The 24,291-nt window shown below is 39.7% G+C and overlaps 1 protein-coding gene across 4 annotated transcripts in view; it reads left to right on the top strand.

Moving 5' to 3' along the window:
• LOC144032163 (signal-induced proliferation-associated 1-like protein 1) overlaps window positions 1-24,075 on the top strand; it is a 51,205-nt gene extending 27,130 nt beyond the window's left edge. For all 4 annotated transcript variants that reach the window (XM_077539866.1, XM_077539869.1, XM_077539868.1 and 1 more), the window contains exons 5-21: window positions 41-215; window positions 1,732-1,835; window positions 1,916-2,073; window positions 7,133-7,712; window positions 8,404-8,678; window positions 10,197-10,451; window positions 10,533-10,676; window positions 10,936-11,093; window positions 11,176-11,252; window positions 12,644-13,053; window positions 14,838-15,020; window positions 16,565-16,727; window positions 17,711-17,909; window positions 17,988-18,137; window positions 19,290-19,407; window positions 20,213-20,291; window positions 21,046-24,075. In XM_077539866.1, the coding sequence (XP_077395992.1) occupies window positions 41-215; window positions 1,732-1,835; window positions 1,916-2,073; window positions 7,133-7,712; window positions 8,404-8,678; window positions 10,197-10,451; window positions 10,533-10,676; window positions 10,936-11,093; window positions 11,176-11,252; window positions 12,644-13,053; window positions 14,838-15,020; window positions 16,565-16,727; window positions 17,711-17,909; window positions 17,988-18,137; window positions 19,290-19,407; window positions 20,213-20,291; window positions 21,046-21,189 (3,372 nt within the window). In that variant the 3' untranslated portion in view covers window positions 21,190-24,075. The remainder of the gene's footprint in view (window positions 1-40; window positions 216-1,731; window positions 1,836-1,915; window positions 2,074-7,132; window positions 7,713-8,403; window positions 8,679-10,196; window positions 10,452-10,532; window positions 10,677-10,935; window positions 11,094-11,175; window positions 11,253-12,643; window positions 13,054-14,837; window positions 15,021-16,564; window positions 16,728-17,710; window positions 17,910-17,987; window positions 18,138-19,289; window positions 19,408-20,212; window positions 20,292-21,045) is intronic.
• The last annotated feature ends 216 nt before the right edge of the window (window positions 24,076-24,291 follow it).

Raw genomic sequence — 24,291 nt, 5'->3', positions numbered from 1 at the left:
TATTGAGGGAATTGCCGTGTGTTTTTTTTTTTATTCCCAGCTGAGTTTTCAGGTAAAGGTGGGGGTGATGTACTGCCGAGCCGGCCAGAGCACCGAGGAGGAGATGTACAACAACGAGATGGCCGGCCCCGCCCTGGAGGAGTTCCTGCAGCTGCTGGGGGAGAAGGTTCGCCTCAAGGGCTTCACCAAGTACAGAGCCCAGCTGGACACTAAAAGTAAACACTTGCTTAAAGCGTATATGTCAAAATGTTGGCTCACGGGCTGCATCCGGACTGACATGCAACTATATGCATTAGCATAAAAAATGGTTACTTAGCCTGATCAAAATTTGATTTGATTTGATTTATTGAACGTATAAACATACAAACAAATGGCAGAGAGACAAAAATTTAAAAAGAAAAGAAAACCCCCATAAAATCATCAGTTTACATGTTCAAAAGGGAATAGGAAGAAGTGAAAAAGTTATCTAGTCCGACCCCTTATACATTATATATTTAAACTTATTTCATTGTTAATACAATACTAGGTTTATATTTTTAAAAATAAATGTATAAACCTACAAAATATGCATGATTTATTTATTTATTTATTTATTTATTTATTTATTTGCCATTTGTGCGATTGTAGAGTCTAAAACTTTATTGTGCCAAATTGTCCCAATTATATTTCACTGATGGTGATGGGTTCCACAGAAAAATACAAATTTGTGTATAATGAACTGTAGGGCTGTGCAATTAATCAAAATTCAATTACAATTTCAATTATTGCACTCCTCAATTACAAAATCAGCATAATCGTAAAAAAAAGATTATCAATACTAATTTTGAGTTGTTTAAATTTATACATTTGCAACCTTTTTATTTTATTTTAAAATAACAAATTTAATACTTTTTGTTTTATTCAAAAGGAACTTGCATAATTATAGTGTTTCTTTTTTTTTTTCTTTGTTTTTTTTTTTTAATTACCAATATAATCGTGATAAATATTTCTTCATAATCGAGCAGCCCTAATGAACGGCAAATATGTGGGAGATTAATATATTCTTCCCTCCAGTGAATCACCTTTTTCGGGGCCTCACCATACGCCAAGTACAATTGTGCACACCCTGGTGAAAATGTATTTTAGGGGTCCCCAACATGGCCCTCGAAACTCACTCAGTATTGCCCCCTGGAACGTTAGAAAAAAATAAGCCCCGACAAGTTCCACTTGACCATCGTCAAATTCAAATCTCCATAGTAACAGGACAAACGAAAAAGTGTGCAGATCACAAATTTGGATCACATTCAATTTGTAATGTACTTGAAATGTCAAAATGTGACTAAATCTTTCTTCATTCATTGTGGTATTTTCACCATTAGAAATTCAAAGTGATCAAAAATATAGCACGCCATATTTTTTTGTTCATCTCAGCAAATAACAAAACAAATCCCTAAATTATTCATTATCTCCTTGTGATAACACAGAAAAAGTGAAAACATGCACTAACCCCACCGCCCCCCTCTCACCATACATTGTTCAATGGCTGGCACACATCCATTCCATACCTCACTATTGTCTCAATGGTTAGCCGCTAAGCGGTGAAATTGGATCCCGTGTGACCCAACGACAACACTACAACATAAAGAATGCAGCGGGAGCTGGAGGGCTGTATGCTAGTGATGCTACAATGGCTCTCGACTGAATTGCTTTTTCATTTGGCTTTTTATTTGATTTTTTTTGCACTCCCGACAGCGGACTCCACGGGCACACACTCGTTGTACACATCCTACAAGGACTACGAGCTCATGTTCCACGTGTCCACTCTACTGCCTTACACGCCGAATAATAAGCAACAGGTGTGCCCTATTTTGCTCGTCAGTAACTTTTCTGATCTCATCGCAACTTTCTAACAAGTTACTTTTGTGCCTTTGACCAGTTACTGAGAAAGCGCCATATTGGGAACGACATCGTGACAATTGTGTTCCAGGAGCCCGGTGCGCACCCTTTCACCCCAAAGGCCATTCGCTCTCACTTTCAACATGTTTTCATTGTTGTAAGGGTGCACGATCCCTGCTCAGACAACACGTGCTACAGGTAGGTCTTTTTAAAAACTGAATATAACACAACTTGGAAAAATGGCATGTTCGGCATATGTTATGATATTTTTCAGACTTGTAGCTTAGAAAACTGTGATATCGCAGGGGAACACTGGATAGATATACTTCGGAAGGGACAAAATATCCTAATCACGGTGAATTGCCTTGTGTGTTTTTTGCCTTGTTTGATATTCAAAAAGTGCATAGTAACATGTTAGAAATTAGTTATACCTACTTTGGGACACATTTTAAGTAGGGACAGAGCTGGACTGGCCATCTGGCATACAGGACAGATGCCCGGTGGACCAGTATCTTTTGGGGTCGATGCAGTGCTTTTTAGTTATTTTCCTCCATTTTACTGGCCCTCAATTTAGAGGGTCTAGTCCATTAATCCATTTTGAATATAGACAACAAACTAAACTAACATCAGTCAAAATATCAGTGGCAGAACAACGCATTAAACAGGTATGGTCAGGAGTTGGGCCAGGCGGGGCCGGTGGACTTACGTCAAAATGCCAGGGCTGATTTTTTGGGGGGCCAGTCCAGCCCCGCGTAGGGATGTGAGAAGTTTTTATCTCTGTTTGAAAGCGCTATATAAATAAAGATGACTTGACTTGACTTGACTTGACTTGACTTGACTTGACTTGACTTGACTTGTATGTTGTAAACTCCTGTTTCATTGCCAGTTTCTTATTGAGCAGCTAAACTTCTCACAGCTCATGTCATTTTGTCCATCTTTAGACAGTAAACGTGTCGACAGCAGGAAGTTGCACACTCCATTTTAACTCCATTAAAAAAAAAAAAAAGTAAAAAAAAAAAAAAAAGAGGCCTATTCAATAATTTCCCACAATTGTCTAAATGACAGACGATGTTAAGTGTTTGGCTTGCTTGTCAGTTTGGTTTTGCCAATTTTAGATACATACTGTAGCTGTAAAGACAAAATGAAGTACTGTACTGTCCCAAGGTTTGCAGTTTAAAACCTGTGTGCATTTTGAAGCATAACACCTTGAGGCTGACAAGATGATTGATGTCAGAAGACCAGCTCTTGAATGTCCACATCCACAGACTGAGAATAGCTATAATAATTCCAAGTAAGTCCCAGTATTGCACGGTTTGCAATAACCCCATAAGCCCATTCAGCAGTGCATTAAGACAAAAAGCATAGTCCAGAAGGCATGGCAGAGTGAAAGTGAATGCTTTGACTATCATCCCATCCTGTACTGGGTATGGTTGGGTCTTCTGTCTCGACACGCACAAGTATAAGGCTTATTTATTCAAGTGGAGGACAATTTTGGTGTTGTTTTTTTTGTTTTTGTTTTTTTTAACAAAAGGACATTTATTTCATTATTTGCTTATAAGCAAAACAGATAATAAACCATCCTATGAATTGATTCACAACATCAACAATGAATTTTTACGAGGTATTTTGCTCTGTACGGTACAACCTTGTTGTAGATACTCAGGCAACCTAAAAAAAACTTTAAACTTTAAATATATTGCCAAATAAATACTTTACAATTAAATGAAGTTAAATGTTATTCAGATACAGTACTGATTTAACGATTATATTCTTTTCATTAGAGAAGAGGGTTGCAAATCAATGCTAAGTATACCATTAGCAGTCTACCGTATTTTCCGCACTATAAGGCGCACCTAAAAGCCTTTAATTTTCTCAAAAACAGACAGTACGCATTATAATCCCCCTTATAAGTGGATCAATATTGGTTAGGATTGTCAGGGGGCGTTGCCGAAGTAACAGCGGTTAGAACACTAGTCCCACACCTGAACAAGGCTGGTAAATATTATAAATATGGATATTAACCTTTGAACAACCTTGAGTTATTGTTATATTGTTAATACGGAGCCATAGTGTGACCGCACTACCGGAAACTTGTTTTGGGAGTGAACTGAGTTGTTAGAACGCTGGTATGTTTTCTATTACCGGTATTAAATATTGACTGACTGATTGATCTGACTGTTTAGTTGACATTCCCTTTAGCGCAGCTCCATCTAGTAAATGCTTAACGCAACCCAAGTCACTACAGTAGCTTCTATTGTATGCGCCTGATAAAGAAGTGCGCCTTATATATGGAAAATGTTTTTAAATAGGCCATTTATTGACAGTGCGCCTTATAGTGCGGAAAATACGGTAATTATGCCAGTTGTGCTAGCTGCCATGCTAACTGGTCAAGAACATACTTGATATTAACATGTCTTTTCTGATATGACTAACAGGAATCCAATGGCTGAGTGACACACTACATTACGGTCGCAAACATTGGGAAAAAAAAAATTCAAACATAAATTCGACAACTTACTATACCACCTTACCTTTGGCCTCATATCTGCTGAGTCATGCAACATGTTTTCTCTTCCTCTAACAGCGAAAAAGTTTTCATTTGATACAAATATGAAGAAATCACTTTTGTAATTGTTTCAGTTGCACATATGTTGAAAGACACAACTTTAGAATGTAAAATTATATCAAATGGGTCTGTGATCATTCTTACTGCAGCTACAGTTACATTTTGTCTCAGGACAAGACGAGTTCACAGTTTCACCAGGGGTCCGAAAATGTCCTCCATTTCTGGAATGACCCATAAATTAGTTTGTGGCCGGGTAGAGTAGACTGCCATCGCGGCTTTCTTCCACTGACTGATTCTTGGTCTCACCATTTCCGCCCCCCCCCCCCCCCCCCTCTTTTGAATGGCACACCTCCAAGCAAACACGCTGTGTGTACACATTGTCGCTACCTCTCCCTTCCCTCCTCTTACCTTTTTCTCATGGCCACTTGCGCACCCCTTGCGCACATTTCCCCCCCCCTCGCTCACTCGCTAATTCCTTTGCGAAGCTCGCTTTTCACACACGCTGACAATAGAAGCGTCCTCCTTCCTTTTTACTCCCAGCCTGACACTTTGCCTTTGGGCAGCATGAGCCGGAGTGGTCTGAAGGAGTTAGCGGCATGCACATGAAGTGCTCACTTGAGCCAGACATGCATGTGATTGGGAAGGATTGTGGAGGGCAGAGTTTCCCATAGCACTGGGAGACTACATCGGGAGTGGACGGGTCTTGCAACCTGCAATCATGTCAAGATTTGACTAAATTATTTGGAGATTGTTTCTGATAGTTTTTTTTTTTTTTTGACTGACTAATGGACGCTGTAATTCCTGTTTGGGGAAGTACCCTTTGGGTTTTTAACTGCAAAAAAAGGGTGATATTCTGGTCTTCCTGGATTTCATTGTGGATGAATTTGAGAGGTGTGGGACAATAGTGGAACTACCTCACCCACAGGTGCCTTGCCTTTGCTTTAAGATCTTAATTCCTGATTGTCAACCGTCTTCCCGTGGATGCCTTTCACCGATGACGTGCAAACAAATGTGGGTCCGGATTACAAAAAATGTGTTTGAGTGAGTTATAACAGCCCACTGTAGCAGCGCTATTGCAAATGAAGATTTTGGGTATTTTGCTGAAAACACCGTGCAATAAAGAGGTAAGTTGTGACTTTTTGGGTTATTGTTGATGCAGTGCTTTCCTGACAAGGATTTGAACAGATTACACCCACACACAAACATCCCACATGTGCGGTATGTTTGATCGCTACACTTCAGTTTGTTGAGTCATCTGCTTATTAATAGCTGACATTCGATAACGTCCGGGTCACATCGGGGCATTAGAGGAGCGGCCCCGGGGCCAGCGGGGTGTTAATCCGCCGCTTTCAACCGCTGCCCCATCGTCGCACTGGGCTGCAAAGGCAGATTGCGTAACGCCGTCTTTGTGTAGGAAATGAAGGCTGTTTGCGTTTGCTAGCTCAAGCCACAGTGGCACTCGTCCAAACCAGAGCAGCACAGAGAGTGGCAGGTTGTCAACACTGGCTGCTGCCCTGTCAACTGGGATGGGATGTATAGTATTTATATCCTGGGTTTAGTCAGGCGTACTTTGCAACATTCCTCCTACTGCCAATGGCTGCGTTTAATGAAGTGGATGCAAACTTGTCACAAGTGTCATATTAGCTTATTCAAGGCCACTTTTTTCCCCCGCCACACTGACACTTTCAGTTTCTCTACTAGTGGCTTTATTGTCATCACTTTTCAGATTAGTCTTTTACTGTTTCTTTTAAACACATACTGTACCTTTGACAAATTTTGACGTGATTAAAAGTAACATCTTGCAAAAAAAGTCATATAACTATATAACCTTATAGAACTATAACAAAAAAAATCCAAAACCAACTTTTGTTCAGCCTTTGATAGGCCATATGTTGGTAAGAGGAGAAGAATACTCTCTGCTTATAGGAAGGTCAATCCCAAGTTAAAATGTAAAAACAATACTACCAGAGAAGCCAATAATCGTTTTTTCCAGATCTAATCTTCTCTCTGTCCTTGCAATGAATGACAACACACTTCGGCATCAAGTACTATCACTTTTTTTTTTTTTTTTTTTTTTAAACAACAGTAGTGGTTGGTTTTGAATGCTGAATGTTGTGAACATAGATGGCCAAAACATGCCTAATCAAAATTGATCTGCACTAATAAACTGACCACCAGAGGGTGCTGGAACTGCACAAATGGGATGCAAACTGGCCTCTTTAACAGATGTGCTGCTTTTAATGCCATAACTGGACGACAACAACATTGTGGCAATTTTAATATTGTGATATTGCAGTTATTGTTACATCCATAGTGTTCATTCATTCAATACTAAAAAATTTAATTGTGAGTGTTAATGGTCGTGGTCAAACAGCTGCTTTAGATGTCCCCTGTGATTGAATGGCAAGTCCAGGGTGTACCTTGTCTTTCGCCCAAAGTCAGGAATAAGATCAAGGAAAGTCGTAACTCTGAACAGGATAAGTAGAAGCAAATGGATGGATGTTCAGTGATTACAAATGTAGGGAGTTAAAGTAAAATGTCACATATACCTGAAAAATCTAACTTAGAATAACGAAGTACTTGGACTTAGTATTAAGTACTTGTACTTAGTTACTTCCCACCACTGTTTTGAACAGGACAGAAAATGGATGATTGGAAGTAACTTCAATAAAACTTTTGTTTTCTCCCCAGTGTGGCAGTTAGCCGCTCCCAGGACGTCCCCCCCTTTGGTCCACCAGTCCCCAAGGGCGTGACCTTCCCCAAGTCGTCCGTCTTCAGGGACTTCCTGTTGGCTAAAGTCATTAACGCTGAAAACGCAGCCCACAAGTCGGACAAGTTTGGCGCCATGGCGACTCGCACGCGACAGGAGTACCTGAGGGACTTGGCCGAGCGTCACGTGACCAACACTCCAGTGGAACCGACCGGGAAGTTCCCCTTCATTTCCCTGGCGCACAAGCGGCGGGAGAAAGTGAGGCCGTACAGTGGGGCGGAACTCCGGAGCCTGGGCGCCATAACCTGGCAGGTTCACGCCGAAGACCAGGTGGCGGGCGCGGAGCGGGAATGCCTGCTGGCCGTTTCAAACGACTTTGTAATCCTCCTGGATCAGGAAGCCAAAGCGGTTGTGTTCAATTGTGCCACGCGCGACGTGATCGGTTGGTCAACCGGAAGCCCCGCCTCCTTGAAGATCTTCTACGAGCGCGGTGAAAGCGTGTCACTGCGTTCCATCAATAACAACACGGAAGATTTTGGAGAGGTGGTTAAGAGACTAGAGGTTAGTGCTGCTTGAAACTCATCTCGTCAACAAACATTTGACTCATTGGCAAAATGGTTTAAGATTTCTACCTACATCAAGTTCTGCCAATGAGGTGAACCAAAAGTAATTGCGCCATTAACTCAATCAAACCCAAAAACTTGTAAATACGTTCTTAAATACTTTTTCTTTCACTCCCAAAAGCTCAGTTATACGTTTTTTTTTTTTTTTTTTGTGCAAGTGCATACTGAAGGCTTTGATGCAGCTTCTGACCTGAAGAGGTTGCTCAAAGCAATGGTAGTTATTACAAAAATCGGCCAGCAGGTGGCAGCAGAGTATAAGAGATATATTCTAATGCTAATTGCTGCGAAACGGAAACAGATACAAACCTTTTTTTTTTTTCTTGATGAAAGCAGACACTCTAATATTTCTTTTGGTAGATTCCATGTTTTTATAGTAATAGAATACAATGTTCTATGGGCCTTGCAAAATCAGTCAAAGTCCAGTAAAACAGCCAGGAGTGAATTGGGTTGCTTCAGTGAAAATGGCTGGGAGTGAATGAGTTAATTAGCAAACCCAGTGAATCTGTAATAACCACATACCACAATCAGCAGCTGTCTGATTACGTAACTCAAAAATAATGAGAGATGGATAACTGACTAATCTTTTTTTTTTTTTTTTTTTTTTTTTTTGCATTTATTCTCCACCTTAGCTGTTGACTAAGGGCAGTCAGACCACAGAGATGACGCTGCGTCGCAACGCCTTGGGCCAGCTGGGCTTTCACGTCAACTTCGAGGGCATCGTGGCCGAGGTGGAGCCCTACGGCTTCGCCTGGCAGGCCGGGCTGAGGCAAGGTAGCCGACTGGTGGAGATCTGCAAGGTCGCCGTGGCCTCGCTGTCGCACGAGCAGATGATCGACCTGCTCAGGACATCCGTCACTGTCAAAGTGGTCATCATTCCGCCGCACGAAGACTCGACGCCGCGCAGGTGAGGCCAATTCTGATCTGTGGCCAATTTTATTCAGCAACTCCAGAAGATAGCTCGTGTAAGTGTTGCGACACAGCCATGTTTTATGGTTTGTTTGCAGTAAAGCTGCGTCACTTTACAGTGTGCAACCAAATAACAGTTAACAAGCATTCATTGTTGTGCAAAGGAGTCACTATAACACATTTTAGCAATAATAGCTAGAGATGTAAGGATAAGGGCAATATTGCGATATCATCATCATCGTCATGTTCACAATATTTAAAAGCAAAACATTGTTTTAAAAAGCCAGGTTGCCTTCCATTTGTGCAGTTCTAGCACCCTCTGGTGGCTAGTTTTTTTTTTACTGCAATTTAATTTTCATTAGGGATGTTTTGGCCCTTCTATGTTTAAAATCTACGCTAATTATCAGATGAAGGGGAACGTAACATGCCTACTTAACAATATCGTGATAATTATCGTATCGTGAGCTTCATATCGTGATGTTTGGATATCGTTACATCCCTAGTAATAGCTTAGCTGTGATGATAATAATGCATATACAGTAGGGCTGGGTTTCGATTCTAATTTCCTCAATCGATTCAATTTCAATTCACAAGGGTTCAGTTCGATCCGATTTTTCCTGATTTCATTCAAGCCACTTCAAAAATTATGGAAAATCAATTCTTCTTCAAGACAAATTCCAAATAAAATTTTGTGTCGGCTGTAAATGGTTAAATAATTCAATATTTGTAAATAAAGATTCCGAATGGTCAAAAAGTGCAATAAGTCAGGTCTTTCATTAACGTAAGAAAATACTTTTTAATTCATGTGAGCTATAAATGTCAAGAAAACAGTAAGATAAGCATTTATTCTAATTATATATTTTTATGAATTTATGGGGAAAAGGAGATATTAAAATAATCTATTCATGGTTTTATAAATCGATATCAGGCTCAAAACGGAAAATCAATTCAATATTGATTATTCGAGTTTTTTTTTAAACCCAGCTCTAATATACAGTTTTTGTGGGGGAAGGGGTCAAGTTCTAACTTACAATAAAAAAAATGTGCAGATGTTCACAAGTTACTTCATATTCAAACTTAAGGAGCTCTTAATATGAGAAGAAAAATACAGTGTGGTGTCACAAATGCCTAACTTTAAACGCTTGTGCCATCTATTGGCAGAATGTTATTTTATTTTTGTAACAGTACAGCACATCTTTTTAATTTTAACTTCAAATGATGTTAGGAATTACTATGAAATTACTGTATTACTGAACTAAAGGATACAACCGTTTTTGTATAAGGTTAACATTTTCCACTTTTATGTTAACGAGTGAAAAACCTGGTGGGGTTGGGGGGAGGGATATTTTATGGTACTTTTTATTTTATTTTTCATTCAGAACAGATATAAAATGTGAGTTTTTTTTAATTTTTATAGTCATGCAATTAATTATGATTAAGAATATATGCCCCCCGCCCCCCCCAGCATTTTTTAACATTGCACAATATAATATATCAAAGCACTTTGTCTCCACAGAGGCTGTTCAGAAATCTATCACATGCCCCTCGTGGACTACAAGAACCACAAGGAGGGAATGCCGTATGAGTTGAAGTTCCCCTTCCGCCCGGCCACCAACAGCAACAGCAAGTGGCCGAGAACGTCCTCCAGCCCTCAGACGCGGCCTGCGGGCTCGGGCGGCACGCTCATCAAGGCTCCTCCGCCTGACTTCGGCAACTCCGCCGCCATGCCGCGCAGCGTGTCCAGCGATGGGCGGCCCGTGGTTCCCAAAAGGTTGCCAACTTTCCAAAGTAATCAAACCTAATATTGCCGCTGTATCTGACCGATGCGTGGCGTCGTCTTGTTTCCTCACAGGTATTCACCAGGAAATGAAAACTACGCCCTGGCCTGTTCGATCGTGATGGGCCGCACACTTCACAACACAAACTCCCCCTCGGCGCTCCCTTACACCGACAACATGAGCTCCAACCACTGGAGGCAGAAGTCGATGCCTGAGGGGTAAGCTCACGTCTCAATTTCTAGATGAGCGCGGGTGTAAGACTGAAAAGTCACAGTACAGATTTGGCCCTCCATGTTGTCTTTTTGTTGCTGATGTTTCATTTCAAATGTTCCTCTGAACTCAACGCTAGGTCATTGTGCAACCCCATGGGAACACATGTTTTGAAATTTGAACAACTTTAGATGTTCCACTGTATTTTTAATGGCAAAAGCAAAACATCTAGTAGTACTGTAAATACCCATGTTGCCTCTCTTCTAGGTTTAATAACAACAACTGCCAGTCCCCTGTGTCGTCTGCGCGACTGTTGCCAGGTGACAGTGCGAGTGCCATCAAAATGGGCTCCAGCACAGGAGCTGCTTGGTCCCGAAATGGCGAGAGTGAGGTAGTGTGTAGACAGGGGGAGAAAAACACTCAAGGTAAGATCATGTCTCATTTATTACAGTATTTGAATAAAAAGTGACTTGACAAATTTCTTGTCTGCCATGTCACCGCCGGCAGAAACTTCCAAGGCTCTCATTCCTCGACTCCAGCCACCGGAGCAGAGTGGACACATTTCACCTAACAAGAGCGCCAAGGTGAGCAGGACATGTAGACGCTTTTGATTTTCCTCAGTATGAAATCACATTTTGTTTTTGTTTTATTCATCCCACTCCTTTTTTTGAGTGGTACATGTTGAGCTTGCTTTATTGCCACTGGTATACATGCCGTGATTATTTTAGTTTGTTTGTTATAATGTATTGCTATGTTTGACTTTTTGGAACATGACATATTGTTTGATCTGCTCAAAAGCAAAATCAACTCAAATTTAGTCCACTGCAAAATATGGAAGATTATTAAACCTAGTGCATTTTTTTACGCTTGTCAATCATCAAAACCTAAAAGTACTGGGACTGTGGATTGATATAGTTTTAAGTCCCTCGTGGACTACGAGGAAATTCATTATTTGATTAATTATAATTTTGGTATATATGTATATATTTTTTTTTATTGGATAATGTCTCAGAATTCTGCGCCTTTTCCAGCTACTGTTATGTTCAATTTGTTGCGGGGGGCTTGTCTTTCCATGAGAGTCCATCTGGCTCCTTCTCCTTACTGGGCTTCAGTGCATAAGAAATGCAGTCCATGTGGCTACATATCATTGTTTCATGAAACATTTAAAAAAAAAAAAAAAAATAGTTGAAAAGCTGACTTTTGACTAACTGACATGTTTTCTTACACCACACTTGTCAGGCCATATTTTGTTATGTTGTAGTGAACACTTAAAAGACTGCAAGACCAACACATTTATGTATAATAAATGTATTTGTGTTTATTATTAAATACACGGACCTTGAGGACCTTGAAAAAATATTAACTCATTTGTTCCTAAAAATGTATAAATACGTTCTATTTTAAATGTTTACGTGTCCCAAAGATGTATTTATACGTTTTTTTTGTTTGTTTTTGTTTTTTTTATGCAAGAGCATACAGAAGGCTTTGATGCAGCTTCTCTACTGCAGAAAACGAAGCAATTGTAGTTATTACAAAAATTGCCAGCAGATGGCAACAGAGTATAAGAGATCAACCAGGGCCATGTTAAAATAAGCTGATTTTCCCAGTTATAAACAGATTTGTGAATAATGATGAAACTTAGCTATGTTGCAATGCTAATTGCTACAAAACGGAAACAGATAGAAATATATTTTTTTTCCTGATGAAAGAAGAGACTTTAATCTTTCTTTTGGTAAGTGTTTTTATAGCAATAGAACACAATATTCTGTGGGCCTTGCAAAATCAGTCAAAATTCAGTAAAACAGCCGGGAGTGAAGGGGATTTGCTTCTGTGAAAATGGCTAGGAGTGAATGAGTTCATAATAAATCGCAATTTAACAGCCAAGCTGAGTCACCTGTGCACAAAAGAAGTGCTATGGAATAATGGTTGACAATCACTCTGAGGTATAAACATCTGTGTCTTGCGTTTTGCACAGGTGGACGCGCCGTATTCCTCCAGCCAGTCCAGCAGCAACACGCTGTCAAGCAACGCCTCGAGCTCCGCCCACAGCGACGACAAATGGTACGAGGTGAGCTCGCGTTCGGGAGCGCGCGGCGATCTGGAGCTCGGCGCCTACCTCCAGGGCACGTCCACCGACAGCGGCATCGACGCCACGTCCTTCACCGCCACTCAGAGCAGCACGACCTCGTCCAACGCCGCTTTCAGGGCCGCGGACGGCGTCCCGTGGCAGGACGAGACCGGCGGGCAGGGAGGGGCCGACTCTTCGCCCCCCACTCCGGATTCCCTCGTTCCTGCTGGAAGAGGGGGTGAGAACCCGTTGAAGAGCCCCTCAGCCTTTCCTGATGGCGCGTCCTTCTCCCTGAGTGACTCCGCCTCCCACTCCAGGTGTGCTCTGATGTTATTTTGTCCTCAGCTAGACATGCATCACACTCAAATGTATTCCAATACCATAAATAGTTTGTCTTAATACATCGCCAGCTTAATGCTAACACACAATGGAAACCCCTATTGACCGGTTAGCAAACGTTAGCATTCGACGTCATGGATGGGATTTAGTCTTAAAACGAATATTCATGCACATATTCTGTATGAATACAGGTCGTATAATAATACTCATGGGTATACATTCTTCATAATATGTGAAAAATCTAGTGAAATTAATGAAGTTTGCTACTTCCTTCTTCTATTTGTAGTTTCATGTACATGCATCTCCAAGTGTGCACTACACTGACCCTAAGAGGCCAAAGAGCACACTACAGGAATTTATTTTCTGTTACTATTAATAATGTAATACTATATTTTATTTTCTGTTTGCTCTTTTAAGTTATGTTTGAAGTTGAGTTTTTGTAGTTGAATAAATGCAAAATTTCGAGGTTACTAATCTTGATTTCAAAATTAATCAAAATTAGAGATTCACTCTTAAGTATTCACCGATACTGAGTACTGATACCTCAAGTGCTTTTATTTAGCACAATGACAATAAATTGTGAACAAAGAAATTTCTTTCTGATGCAGATGATGATTCATCGATGTGTAAATCTGCTACAGTATCGCGCCAACTATTACCAAGGAGAACTTACTTGATATCAGTTTTTTTCCCTTTAGTATCGGTGCCTGGTATCGGCAGCCTCAACGAGTACCCAATACCTTAAAATATGGCCTGATACCGATACCTGATATCGATACTCACCCATCTCTAATCAAAATAATAATTTTCCAAAATTGTCCAGCCTTAGCGGTGCCTTGACTTACGAGTGCCCCAACTTAAGACTTCTTTGAGTAACTGGACAAACGGTCAAACACGCAACTACTGAATGAGAACACGTTGTTTTTCTTAATTAAATCAGATTAAAAATGTTTATTTTGTGTCGATTAAAGGTACAAAGTATTGCAGTTATATTCAACGGGGGAAAATTGATTTGTTTTTCGAGTAGATTGAGCTACCAGCATGGTCACGGAACGAATGAAATCAGTCAAGGTACATCCTGCATCATCCCAGGCGAAAAAGTCAGACGCTTTGCGGTTTGGGTAGTGAACAAAGGATGTGCATGCGCATGTGTGTGTGCGCGCGTGCGTTCTCCATCCCCCAGTATCCATGATAGAAAGGAAATGCTTGAAGTTGCTAAAAAAGCAGACTGTGAGCTCAGCACTGTTCCCCCCCCCTCCTCTTTTAAATCCCACTTCCTTTGAATCAACCAAAGCTCCCTTCCCTCGCTTCTTCACCCAGCCAGAAATAACTCGACGTGTACATCGGAGGCTTTGTTTTATAATATGTGCATGCACGTGCACACACAAATAGAGGCTTGAAAACTTCTACTTGTGCAGGTGATTGGCTAGATGCAAGGACACTGTGTCCTGCTTTTATTATGGCTGAATTAATCAGCGTGCAACTCGAGAAACATTTTTATTCATTGAGCTGCTTTCTTGCATTGGAATAAGCAACTTAAAGGCAAATTGTATGGGCATTTAATACAAATGATATTTTGGATTTATAGTCACTTATCTGCTGCCATATTGTTGCAGCTGATATTTTACTGATTTAATAATGGACACACCCCTAATGTATCATATTTAGACCATATTTGATTGTACTTCAGCTGTAGTTTTGACTTACTCGACAGATATCCAGTATTTATCAATTTTTATTTTATTATTATTATCCCCAACAGCACACTGAGTTCCGGGCCCTCTGGAAACCAGGAGGAGCCGGCAGCCGACACCTCACCCACCTCTGAGAATTCCCCCGGGCCCAAGACCTTCTACCCGAGGCAGGGGGCCACCTCAAAGTTCTTAATCGGCTGGAAGAAACCCGGAGGGACCGTCAATTCCATCGACTTTGGCAGCACTCGGAAGTAAGTTTGCTTCTGTGACTGCTTTCAGATGCGTCCGTCCAAGTTGTCATTCAGGGCAGGGAGAAAGATGCATCTTATTGCTTCCTGCTGTTTGACTTGATGTATGACTGACTGGGAGTGAATATATAGGCACACTTGCCATGTTTTCCCCACGCCCACAATCCCTTTATTTTTTAATGTGGCCAACACTGACACCTTGTGGTATTGAGTAGACCTCTGAGAGTTAGTACAGTGTTTGAAAAATATTATACATTTTAATGTGCGGTTTTTAATTTGTTGTCTTCTCTTTAAGAGGTATTATGTTGGGATGAGAGGTTTTATTATTTTATTTTTTTGTGATACTTTGCAGTTTATGAACTCATATGTTTGTAAAATATTCGCGTTAAGATACAAAAAAAAAACCCAAACATCTTAAATGTTGTGTTTAATCATTTTAAAGCCGTAGTAATATCAAATTTCACTATTAAAAATGATCATATTTGGTACCGCTTTTTCCCACCAGTTTAAGTAGTCCCGAGTAGTCACCGATACCAATACCACAAGTACTTTTGATACATAAAATTTGACCGATAATGTTAAAGAAAGACTTATTTATCCCAATATAGAATTTTTTCCTTGAAAATGCATCAAATTAACGGCAGTTTTCCATTCTTCTAATTTTTTGTTTCTTATCATAAAACGACCACAAGAGGATGACCAATACTGATACCTGAAATAAGGCCTAGTACTGATACCTGGTATAGTTTTATTAATTAAGAATAATGTTTTTAATATTTTACTTTATTTCATCGTTGTTGTTGTTTTAATTAATCGACAAATTCAATAAAATTGGATGTGTGACGTGTACTTTTATCATCCATACCTGGTTTGTTTTTAAATACAAAATTAGCTGTATGAACAGATGCATAATGTAAATTATAATAGAAATGTACATCATGTTTCAGCAGGTTTGTTTTGCTTGTGTAATATGGTAATAACTAAATGGAGGGAAAAAAATAGATCCAAAATCAGCATTTCTTTTACATTCATTTTACATAATGTATGTATTTGTGCACTCAAGTCTACATACCCTGGCAGAATTTATAAGATGTTTACCATTAAAAAAAAAAAAAAAAAAATTTTTTTTTTTTTTTAAAATGGCATGATAAGGAAAAAATGTTTTTAAATAATTTTTAATGGGATTCAAATTAAGATGGAAGGCTTTTTTGAATTAGCACAATCAAAGAAAAAAAAGGTAGCAGAAATTAAAAATCTTTATTCATTCATCTGTCATATTTTAAAAAAAATTACAAATATTTTGCATATTTCTCCCAGGGTATATAAACTTACGTACATAAAAAAAAAAACCATCTGATCATCACAAAAATGCAGCTGATTGAAAAATCAGATTTGAGCTTCGGTGCCGAATACAAAATCCAGCTGCTTTATCTAAGTCTCTCTTCACTTGAATGACCAAAAGCACCCCTAAGATTGACATCATTATTGAGTAGAGAGCAGTTGTAGCTACAGTGAAGTCATCTTTTTTCTTTTACTCCTCTGTCCAGGCGGCACCAGAGTGATGGTCTACTGGTCAGTCAGCCGCAGCTCAGAGCCAATCTGCGGGGCTCACAGTCGCCCCAGCGACACACTGCCAAGTCCAGCCTGGAAGAAGACTTGAAGAAGCTCATCATGCTTGACAGTCCTCCCCCCACCACCACCGAAGAGAAGGTATGCAGGCAGATAACTCACTTTGGGATCAATGTAACATTTTACAGTGGTACCATCCAATGTTGAACAACAAATTGTCATTGACATCTAGTGGAACTTTTACAAGTTTGTGGTGGGCTCAAACAGCAAGTCTGTGTTGAGACGACGGTGGAGTGTCAATGTTTGCAATTCGTAAATACACATGGGAGGTTTTCAACATCCTCTCAAACAAAAGTTCAAATAAAATCTTCTGATGAAGCTGACTAGTCATTTCCTATGCGCAATACTATCACAAAATTGAACATTGTGTATTAATTCATTCACTCGCAGCCATTTTCACTGAAGCAACCGCCTTCGCTCCCGGCTGTTTTACTAACTGATTTTGCCAGGCCCACACAATATTGATTTCTATTGCTGTAAAAACATGGAACCTACCAAAAGAAAGATTAGAGTCTCTTATTTCATCAGTAAAAAAAAAAAGTATATTTCTATCTGTTTCAATTTTGCAGCAATTAGCATTACAATATAGCTAAGTTTCATCATTATTCACAAATCTGTTTAGAACTATGGGGAAATCAGCCTGTTTTAAATGGTGGCTCTCTTATACTCTGCCTCCACCTGCTGGCCGTTTTTGTATTAACTACCATTGCTTCAACTGTTCTCTGCAGTGGAGAGGCTGCATCAAAGCCTTCTGTATGCTCTAGCATTTAAAAACAAAACAAAACGTATAAACGTATATGTCTTTGGGACACTTAAAACATTTGAAATAGAACGTATTTATACGTTTTGGGGAGCAAATGAGTTAAAATACATGACACATTTCATTTTAACGTATAAGTTGTGTGCTAATGCTAAAGTTAACGTAAAATAACATTGACATGCTAATGACAAATTAGCATCAACTTCCGGGAGTGATATTCCATCAAACAGCAAATATTCACACATACAGACATAAATTTACTAGTGTTTTTGTTTTTTTTTTTTTTTCTTTTTTCGCTCCAAAGCCGTTCCCTGCCCCGACGCCTACCCGACGCTCCCTCCAGAGAACCCTGTCAGATGAGAGCATCTACAGCGGGCAGAGGGGTTCCATCTCCAGCGACAAGCGCGACACCCCCACTGACCTTCTGTTCAGCTGCTCGACCGTGCCGCGCTCCCCCACCGCCCGCAATGCAGCCAGCCGCCGAACGTCGCACAAATCCCTGGGTACGCATTCGCTAATGTCGCGAAACGGCATTCAAACATTGCAGTGGGGTGTCACTTTTTGCGCTTCCTGTTTTCCAGGAAACCTATCTGCTCCGGAGAGCACCACCGACGACCAAGAGAGGGCCAAGCAGCAAGTGCAGGATCCTGCCCTCATGCCCCTCCCTGACACCAGGACGGACGGCCCACTGGACTGGGCCCACCTAGTAGATGCTGCCAAGGCTTTTGAGGGTAGGCTCGTGTTGGAAAAATTCAACATTTTTACTCATTACATTATTACAACAGATATGAAGATGTAGATAAGACACGCCCCCTTTGAGAATGGCCATAGGCCAATCAGAGGCTAGTATTTTGGGGTCATAAACCCTAGCATAGCAACAGATGCTATGCTAAAATTCATGGGGATTGTTTATGTTAAAACCTGTGGATTCCCAGTATAATATTAGCTCATATTTATGTAAAATTATAAAATGAGTACAAAATTAGCAAAAGTGAACTGTTAGCTTTAAATTGACACCCGTTTGGTGAGGAAGTTTGACATTGCAACATTATTGACTCGTATCTCGGAATTTACCTGCACAACTTACAAATTGAGGTCACGGATGGTGATAAATGCATTGAAATATGATTTTTAAATTTATTATTCAGTCAATCAATCAATCAATCAATCAAACTTTATTTATATAGCTCCTTTCATACATTAAAATGAAGCTCAATGTACTAAACAATTAAAACATCCATAATACAATTAAAAAACAAACAAACATCCAAACACGCGCACATACACAAAAGAAACATGGCGGGGCACAGAGAAACCTTGTGAAGAACGGCACCCAGGAAACACTTGAGCTAAAAACTAAAAAAGAACAAAATAAAACAGTTACAAGCAAAAAGAAAACAATAAAAGACAAAAACAAACACCAAAATCACCACCATACATTAACAGAAGCCCAGAGGTGTAAATTGAGAAGGAATTCATGGGTATAAATCCTGTATTTATAGAGTGCATTTTCCTGAGTGAAAACGGAAGACCGTGCCTTTAAATGCCAAACTAAAAAAGTGTGTCTTGAGCGTCCTCTTAAAAATGTTTGTGCTTATTTTGCTGCTTATGACAAAACAAAATGTTTATTATTCCTGTTTGATTTCCTATTAAAATTCACTAGAAACTTTTTCCATGAATTTTACCAACTTACATAAGCGCAGGTTAGTGCTAAAAATAAGAACCAACCTCCGTGGAAAACCGAGGACCCCTGTAACGATAATGCTCATGCAATACCAATCCAAACCAATGGAGTTCACTGTTGGACTTTCTCAACTTCGCATGAGGCTGCCACTTCTAATAACCATCTGTATGTTTATGTGTGTGTTTGCTTCCTCCTGCAGAGCAGAGATTGGTCTACCTGGCGGCCCAAGAGGAGAACGCCGTGGCTGAGAGCGCAGCAGGTGTCAGTCCCCAGCAGGCTGAGCCTCAGGCGGCCCCGCTGAGACAGCCCTCGCCTGGGTAAGAGCCATTGACTCCCCGGCCGTGGACCATTTGTGCTTATCTACCGGCCTCCAGAGTTCATTACCACTGAAGACCGCTACTGAAGAATTACCACCATTCCTCAAATTGTGGCCCACTGTGTCTCACTTACTCATTGCGTGCACGGTCCCACTTGAAAAATAAACCCTCATCCGAAATAGACATCTTTTTTCTGTAATTACTTTTTTGCTATGACTGATATCCTCGTAAAATTACATCGGAGTGTTCATAGTTGGACTCCGTTGCTCAAAAAGAGATTAAACAGGAAAACAGAAAGCCCCTAGCATGTCTCTCAGGTGAATTTAAGTGTGTAGACTTGTTAACGAGTTCCTTGCGTGGTATTAAATTGTGATTGTTTTGTTGTTTTTTTAATATATTTCAGTACAACAATATTGTATTAACTCATTCAGTGCCATTGACGGCTATAGACGTCAAAAATCCATTTTAACTTATAGAACTCCATCAATTAGTACAGTCATGAAAAAACATGCCCCTCCCAAAATGTTAGTAAAGCTAGTGCCTATATGTCACCAAAAAAAAAAGACCTCACTGCTAATAAACGGCTTATCCCGAGTAGAATCGTTATCCTCTCTTGAGTTAAGTAAATAAAGGCCGCAGGCCACTCGGTGAGCTCATTAAAGCTGTGCAGTAGAATCAGTAGAGCTCGACCAGGCAAGGATTTTAGTGTCCATGACTCAACCCTGCTGTGAAATTGCTACCTTTAAAAACACAGTACCAGAGTTGTCTGAGTTAATGTTGTTTATCTTTTTTTTTCCCTTCACAGTGAGATACCAGCCTGTTTAATGGGGAAAGTCAGCCAACTGGAGTCAATGGTGAAAGCGCTACAGGAAGACTTGAAAAAGGTGAGTTGGATCAACTAGTTTTGCTGAACAAAACGTTTGGAAGTCCGCACCCAGTTTTGAATGTAGGAAGTAATATCAAGTGGACTTGAACTGACGCCATCATGAAATCTTCATACAAGAGTATAATGAAGCTAACAAAGTATGCCAGCTTCTCATGATGTTATGTTCTGAGGTTGGACCCCAAAAATGCAGACACAAGATAAGAGTTTAACACTTTATTCGCATAACATTGAGAGGCGTAGAACAAACTTGACTAGATGAGAAACAACGAGAATGTATCGAGAATCACGAGACGCTAAGCTAACTTGGGCTACGGAGGTGCACAGAGGAACAGAGGTAATAATCCGACAAAAACACACATTTCTCAGACGGCTTATAATAGACAGTGAATCGATCTGATTGGTTGTGGCTAGACATGTGGGTAACAGGACTGACATGGAATTATCTGATTGGTTGTTGACTAGATAAAGAGATTAGAGATTCCTGACATCACATAGCGTATTACTAGTTGAAATTAGATGCCGATTACATCAGTTTAAAACAGACACTTGACCTCACGGTCATGACCCAAACATAACCCTTGCATGACCCTAGTCACAGTAAGCATAACCCTTGCATGACCCAAACATAACCCTGGCATGACCCAGTCCTGACACGTCAGCATCCTCAACAATTGTTTTGTAATTGCCTATAGATGCCACAAGATGGCGCCAAAGCACTTAGGATCGTGTTCACTGTTTTCTCGTACTTGCAGGAGAAGGATGCCAAGGCGTCCCTGCAGGTTCAGATCCAGGGCTTGCGCGAAGACAACCAGCGCCTCCTGGAGGAGTCGTACAGCGCTTCGGCCAAGCTCAAAAAGTTCACCGAGTGGGTCTTCAACACCATCGACATGAACTGACGGCGACCAAGCAGCCACAAGGGAGTACCACCACTAAAACTCAGCTGCACGCTCGTCTTTATTATTTTTTTTCTTGTCCTTCAACGAGAATCCATTCATGCTGTTAAAAACCGACGGATGCCGTCTCTTGGTGTTCACGTCATACCGGTGCCAACGTCATCTTTCGCCTTGTGTATCGGACGCCGGAATGATGAGCAGGCATGCGCTCCCCTCCCTTAAGAATTGACCGATGGTGCTGACTTGTCCCTGCATGTCAGAGAAGACAACCAATTCAAACAAAAGACACAATTAATAAATGTCTCAAATTCCTCTGAGAGGGTCGGATGCTGTCTAATTGGCATTTTGTGGAGGAAATATTGATTTTTATTTTTATTCTTTTCACTGAATATTTTATTGGACTGTCTAAAACAGAATATCAACATGTAGGCTAAATGATAGCATCCCATTATTGTAGCAGTGTGAGTAAACAAACAGCCTTTGCATAGCACATACTGTAAACACTGTAAAGTCAGTCATCTGTCACGTGTAAAAGATTGTACAAGCTGCAAGTGTACAGTTGAAGATGCAAACAGTTTATCTTTTGTACAAAAAAAGTAAATAAATTAGAGGGCAGATTGCGTCTGTCAGGAAAATAGCTTTGATGGCTCATTTATTCCACCATCTTGTAAATATATGATTGATTTTTCTCAGCTATTCCCCCGCGCCCTCCTCGATGAGATATTTAAAGAGTATTTATGAGAAAGATGATGTCACAGAAGAAAATAAAGCAGCCATACGCAGGTGGGGGTGCCTTCATGTATGTCACACAAACGAACGCATAAAAGTGAGTTTATTTAATCTGGGGGAAAAAAAAAAAAAAAAAGTTAAGAAATGTGTGTATATGTCATTATGTAAAAAAAAAAAATAATAATAAAAAAGGTTTTTTTTGTTGTTTTTTTAAACTTCCGATACATTCAAATTGACTAACTATATATTTGAGAAGGGGTCCAATATTTGTATGGAAAGTTTAGCCAAGAAATTTCAGTAAAAATTCCGTTGGACATGATTTGGGAGCATTTGCTGGAAATTTGCTTGCATACATTTGATATTTTTAAAACAGTGCAAATGAAAATATATTTACAGATGCAGTTCAATAAATTACAATATCCTCCTAAAAAGATCACGTTTTTCAGTTGGTCAGTTCAAAAAGTGAAACTATACGCTAATTGAGAGTCAAATATTTTGATGGTTGTACCGAATGAAACACAAAATTCACCATTAAAAAAAAATTGAAATTTGGTATACCTTCTGAAATGTTTATGTTTAAATAATTTTAATAAATTTGAATTATGATGACCGCATTAAAAATGAATGAAATGAATTGAAACAAGGTTTTCTGTGTAGTCATACAGCAGGGATGAAATGACTGCGCACTTCAGATTTATGACAAAAATGCCTTTTTTAAAAGAAAAAAAAAACATGTCTGTTTTATGAATTAATTGAGCCAATGTGCAGAATAGTATCTTACTATATTTTAATGTTCAAATTATGGAAAAGAGCCAGTCCTCATCTACTGTAACGGACTTTATCACATTTATTTCAAATATTAATTGGCGGCCACACCGAGTTGCCCATCTCTGGTCAACTTTAATATGAGTTTCACTTTTTAAAATAAACTACTGAAATGACACTTTTTGATGATAACATATTTATAATGAGATTCACCTATGTGTAATATATTGCTATAATTTTAAATATCACTAGAGTTAATATTTTTTTATATTTTTTGGGAGCAGTTTATGAACTTGAATACAATAGATTAAATATTATATATATTATATATTTATCTCAGTCTTAACTAATTTGCTCCCAAAAACGTATAAATGTTATATTTTAAATGTGTTAAGTTTCCCAAAGACATATTTATATGTTTTTATCGTTGTTTTTAATGCTAGAGCATACTTTGATGCAGCCTCTCAACTGCAGCGAAAGGGTGAAAAAAATGATAGTAATTACAAAAACGACCAGAGGTGGCAGCAGAGTATAAGAGATCAAGCAGGGCAATGATGAAAACAAGTTGTTTCCCCACAATTCTAAGCAGATTTGTGAATAATGATGAAATTTAGCTAAATTCTAATGCTAATTGCTACAAAACGGAAACAGATAGAAATATACTTTTTTTTTTTTTTTCCTGATGAAAGAAGAGACTAATCAGTCAAAATCCAGTAAAACAGCCAAGCGCGAAGGGGGTTGCTACAGTGAAAATGGCTGGAAGTGAATGAGTTAAAAGCTGTGCTGCAAAATGTTTCTGGTTTCGGACAACCCTGACTGATATTTTTCAAATTCTTATTTATTGCCGTTAATTATGTCATTGCAAATTCCATTCAAGATGCCAAAAATGAACTTAAGCAGTGTGAATTGAATCTCCCTTCATGGATTTAAATTAAAGGGAAAAAAAATACCCACATTTTTCAGCAGCCTTGTGTTGACGACATGTAAATGACTCCAATACATGAAACTGACCACGCATGCCGAGATCCTCCAATGTGATCCTTCATCTGGTACTCTTCAATGTTGATGGTGAAATATTGTACGATTGCAGCTAACTGGTGCTTTTCTGTGTGGAGACCCCTAAAAAGTCCATTCTTTTCTATTCTTGACTCTTGATACTGTGCAAGTGTGCAGCTCTTCAGAAAGACAATTTTAGACTCGCCACAATTTGCACCTTCATTGATATTAACAGCGTCTTCTGTAGAGGACAGCGTATAGACAACAGGCAGAATGAGTCAGTGACCCCTTCTTGAACCTTCATCCTGAACACATGTGACGGCATGTGACTCTCTTTCCATTCACCTGTGATGTGTACAAAATGTTTATATCTATTAAAGATATTTTGTTCAATTATTATCCGTCTCACAGCAAGGTCATTTATTCGATGTTGTGACTATTTTTGCATGATTGCGTGTACCTAATGTTGTGGCCTGTGAGTCTACTCGAGCAGGAGCACGAAAACGGGCGAGTCGTGTCTGAAAAAAGTAAACGGCGAGCTGTCAATAATCTGCCAGCCGACGGCCTCTGGCTGTTTTATTGTGATTACCTGCTGCTCTCCCACTCAGGCATCAT

This window comes from Festucalex cinctus, chromosome 12 (assembly GCF_051991245.1).
Source record: "Festucalex cinctus isolate MCC-2025b chromosome 12, RoL_Fcin_1.0, whole genome shotgun sequence".
NCBI classification, from domain to species: Eukaryota; Metazoa; Chordata; class Actinopteri; order Syngnathiformes; family Syngnathidae; genus Festucalex; species Festucalex cinctus.
Note: the sequence above shows the minus strand (reverse complement) of the source record. Positions and strands in the feature narration are given on the sequence as shown.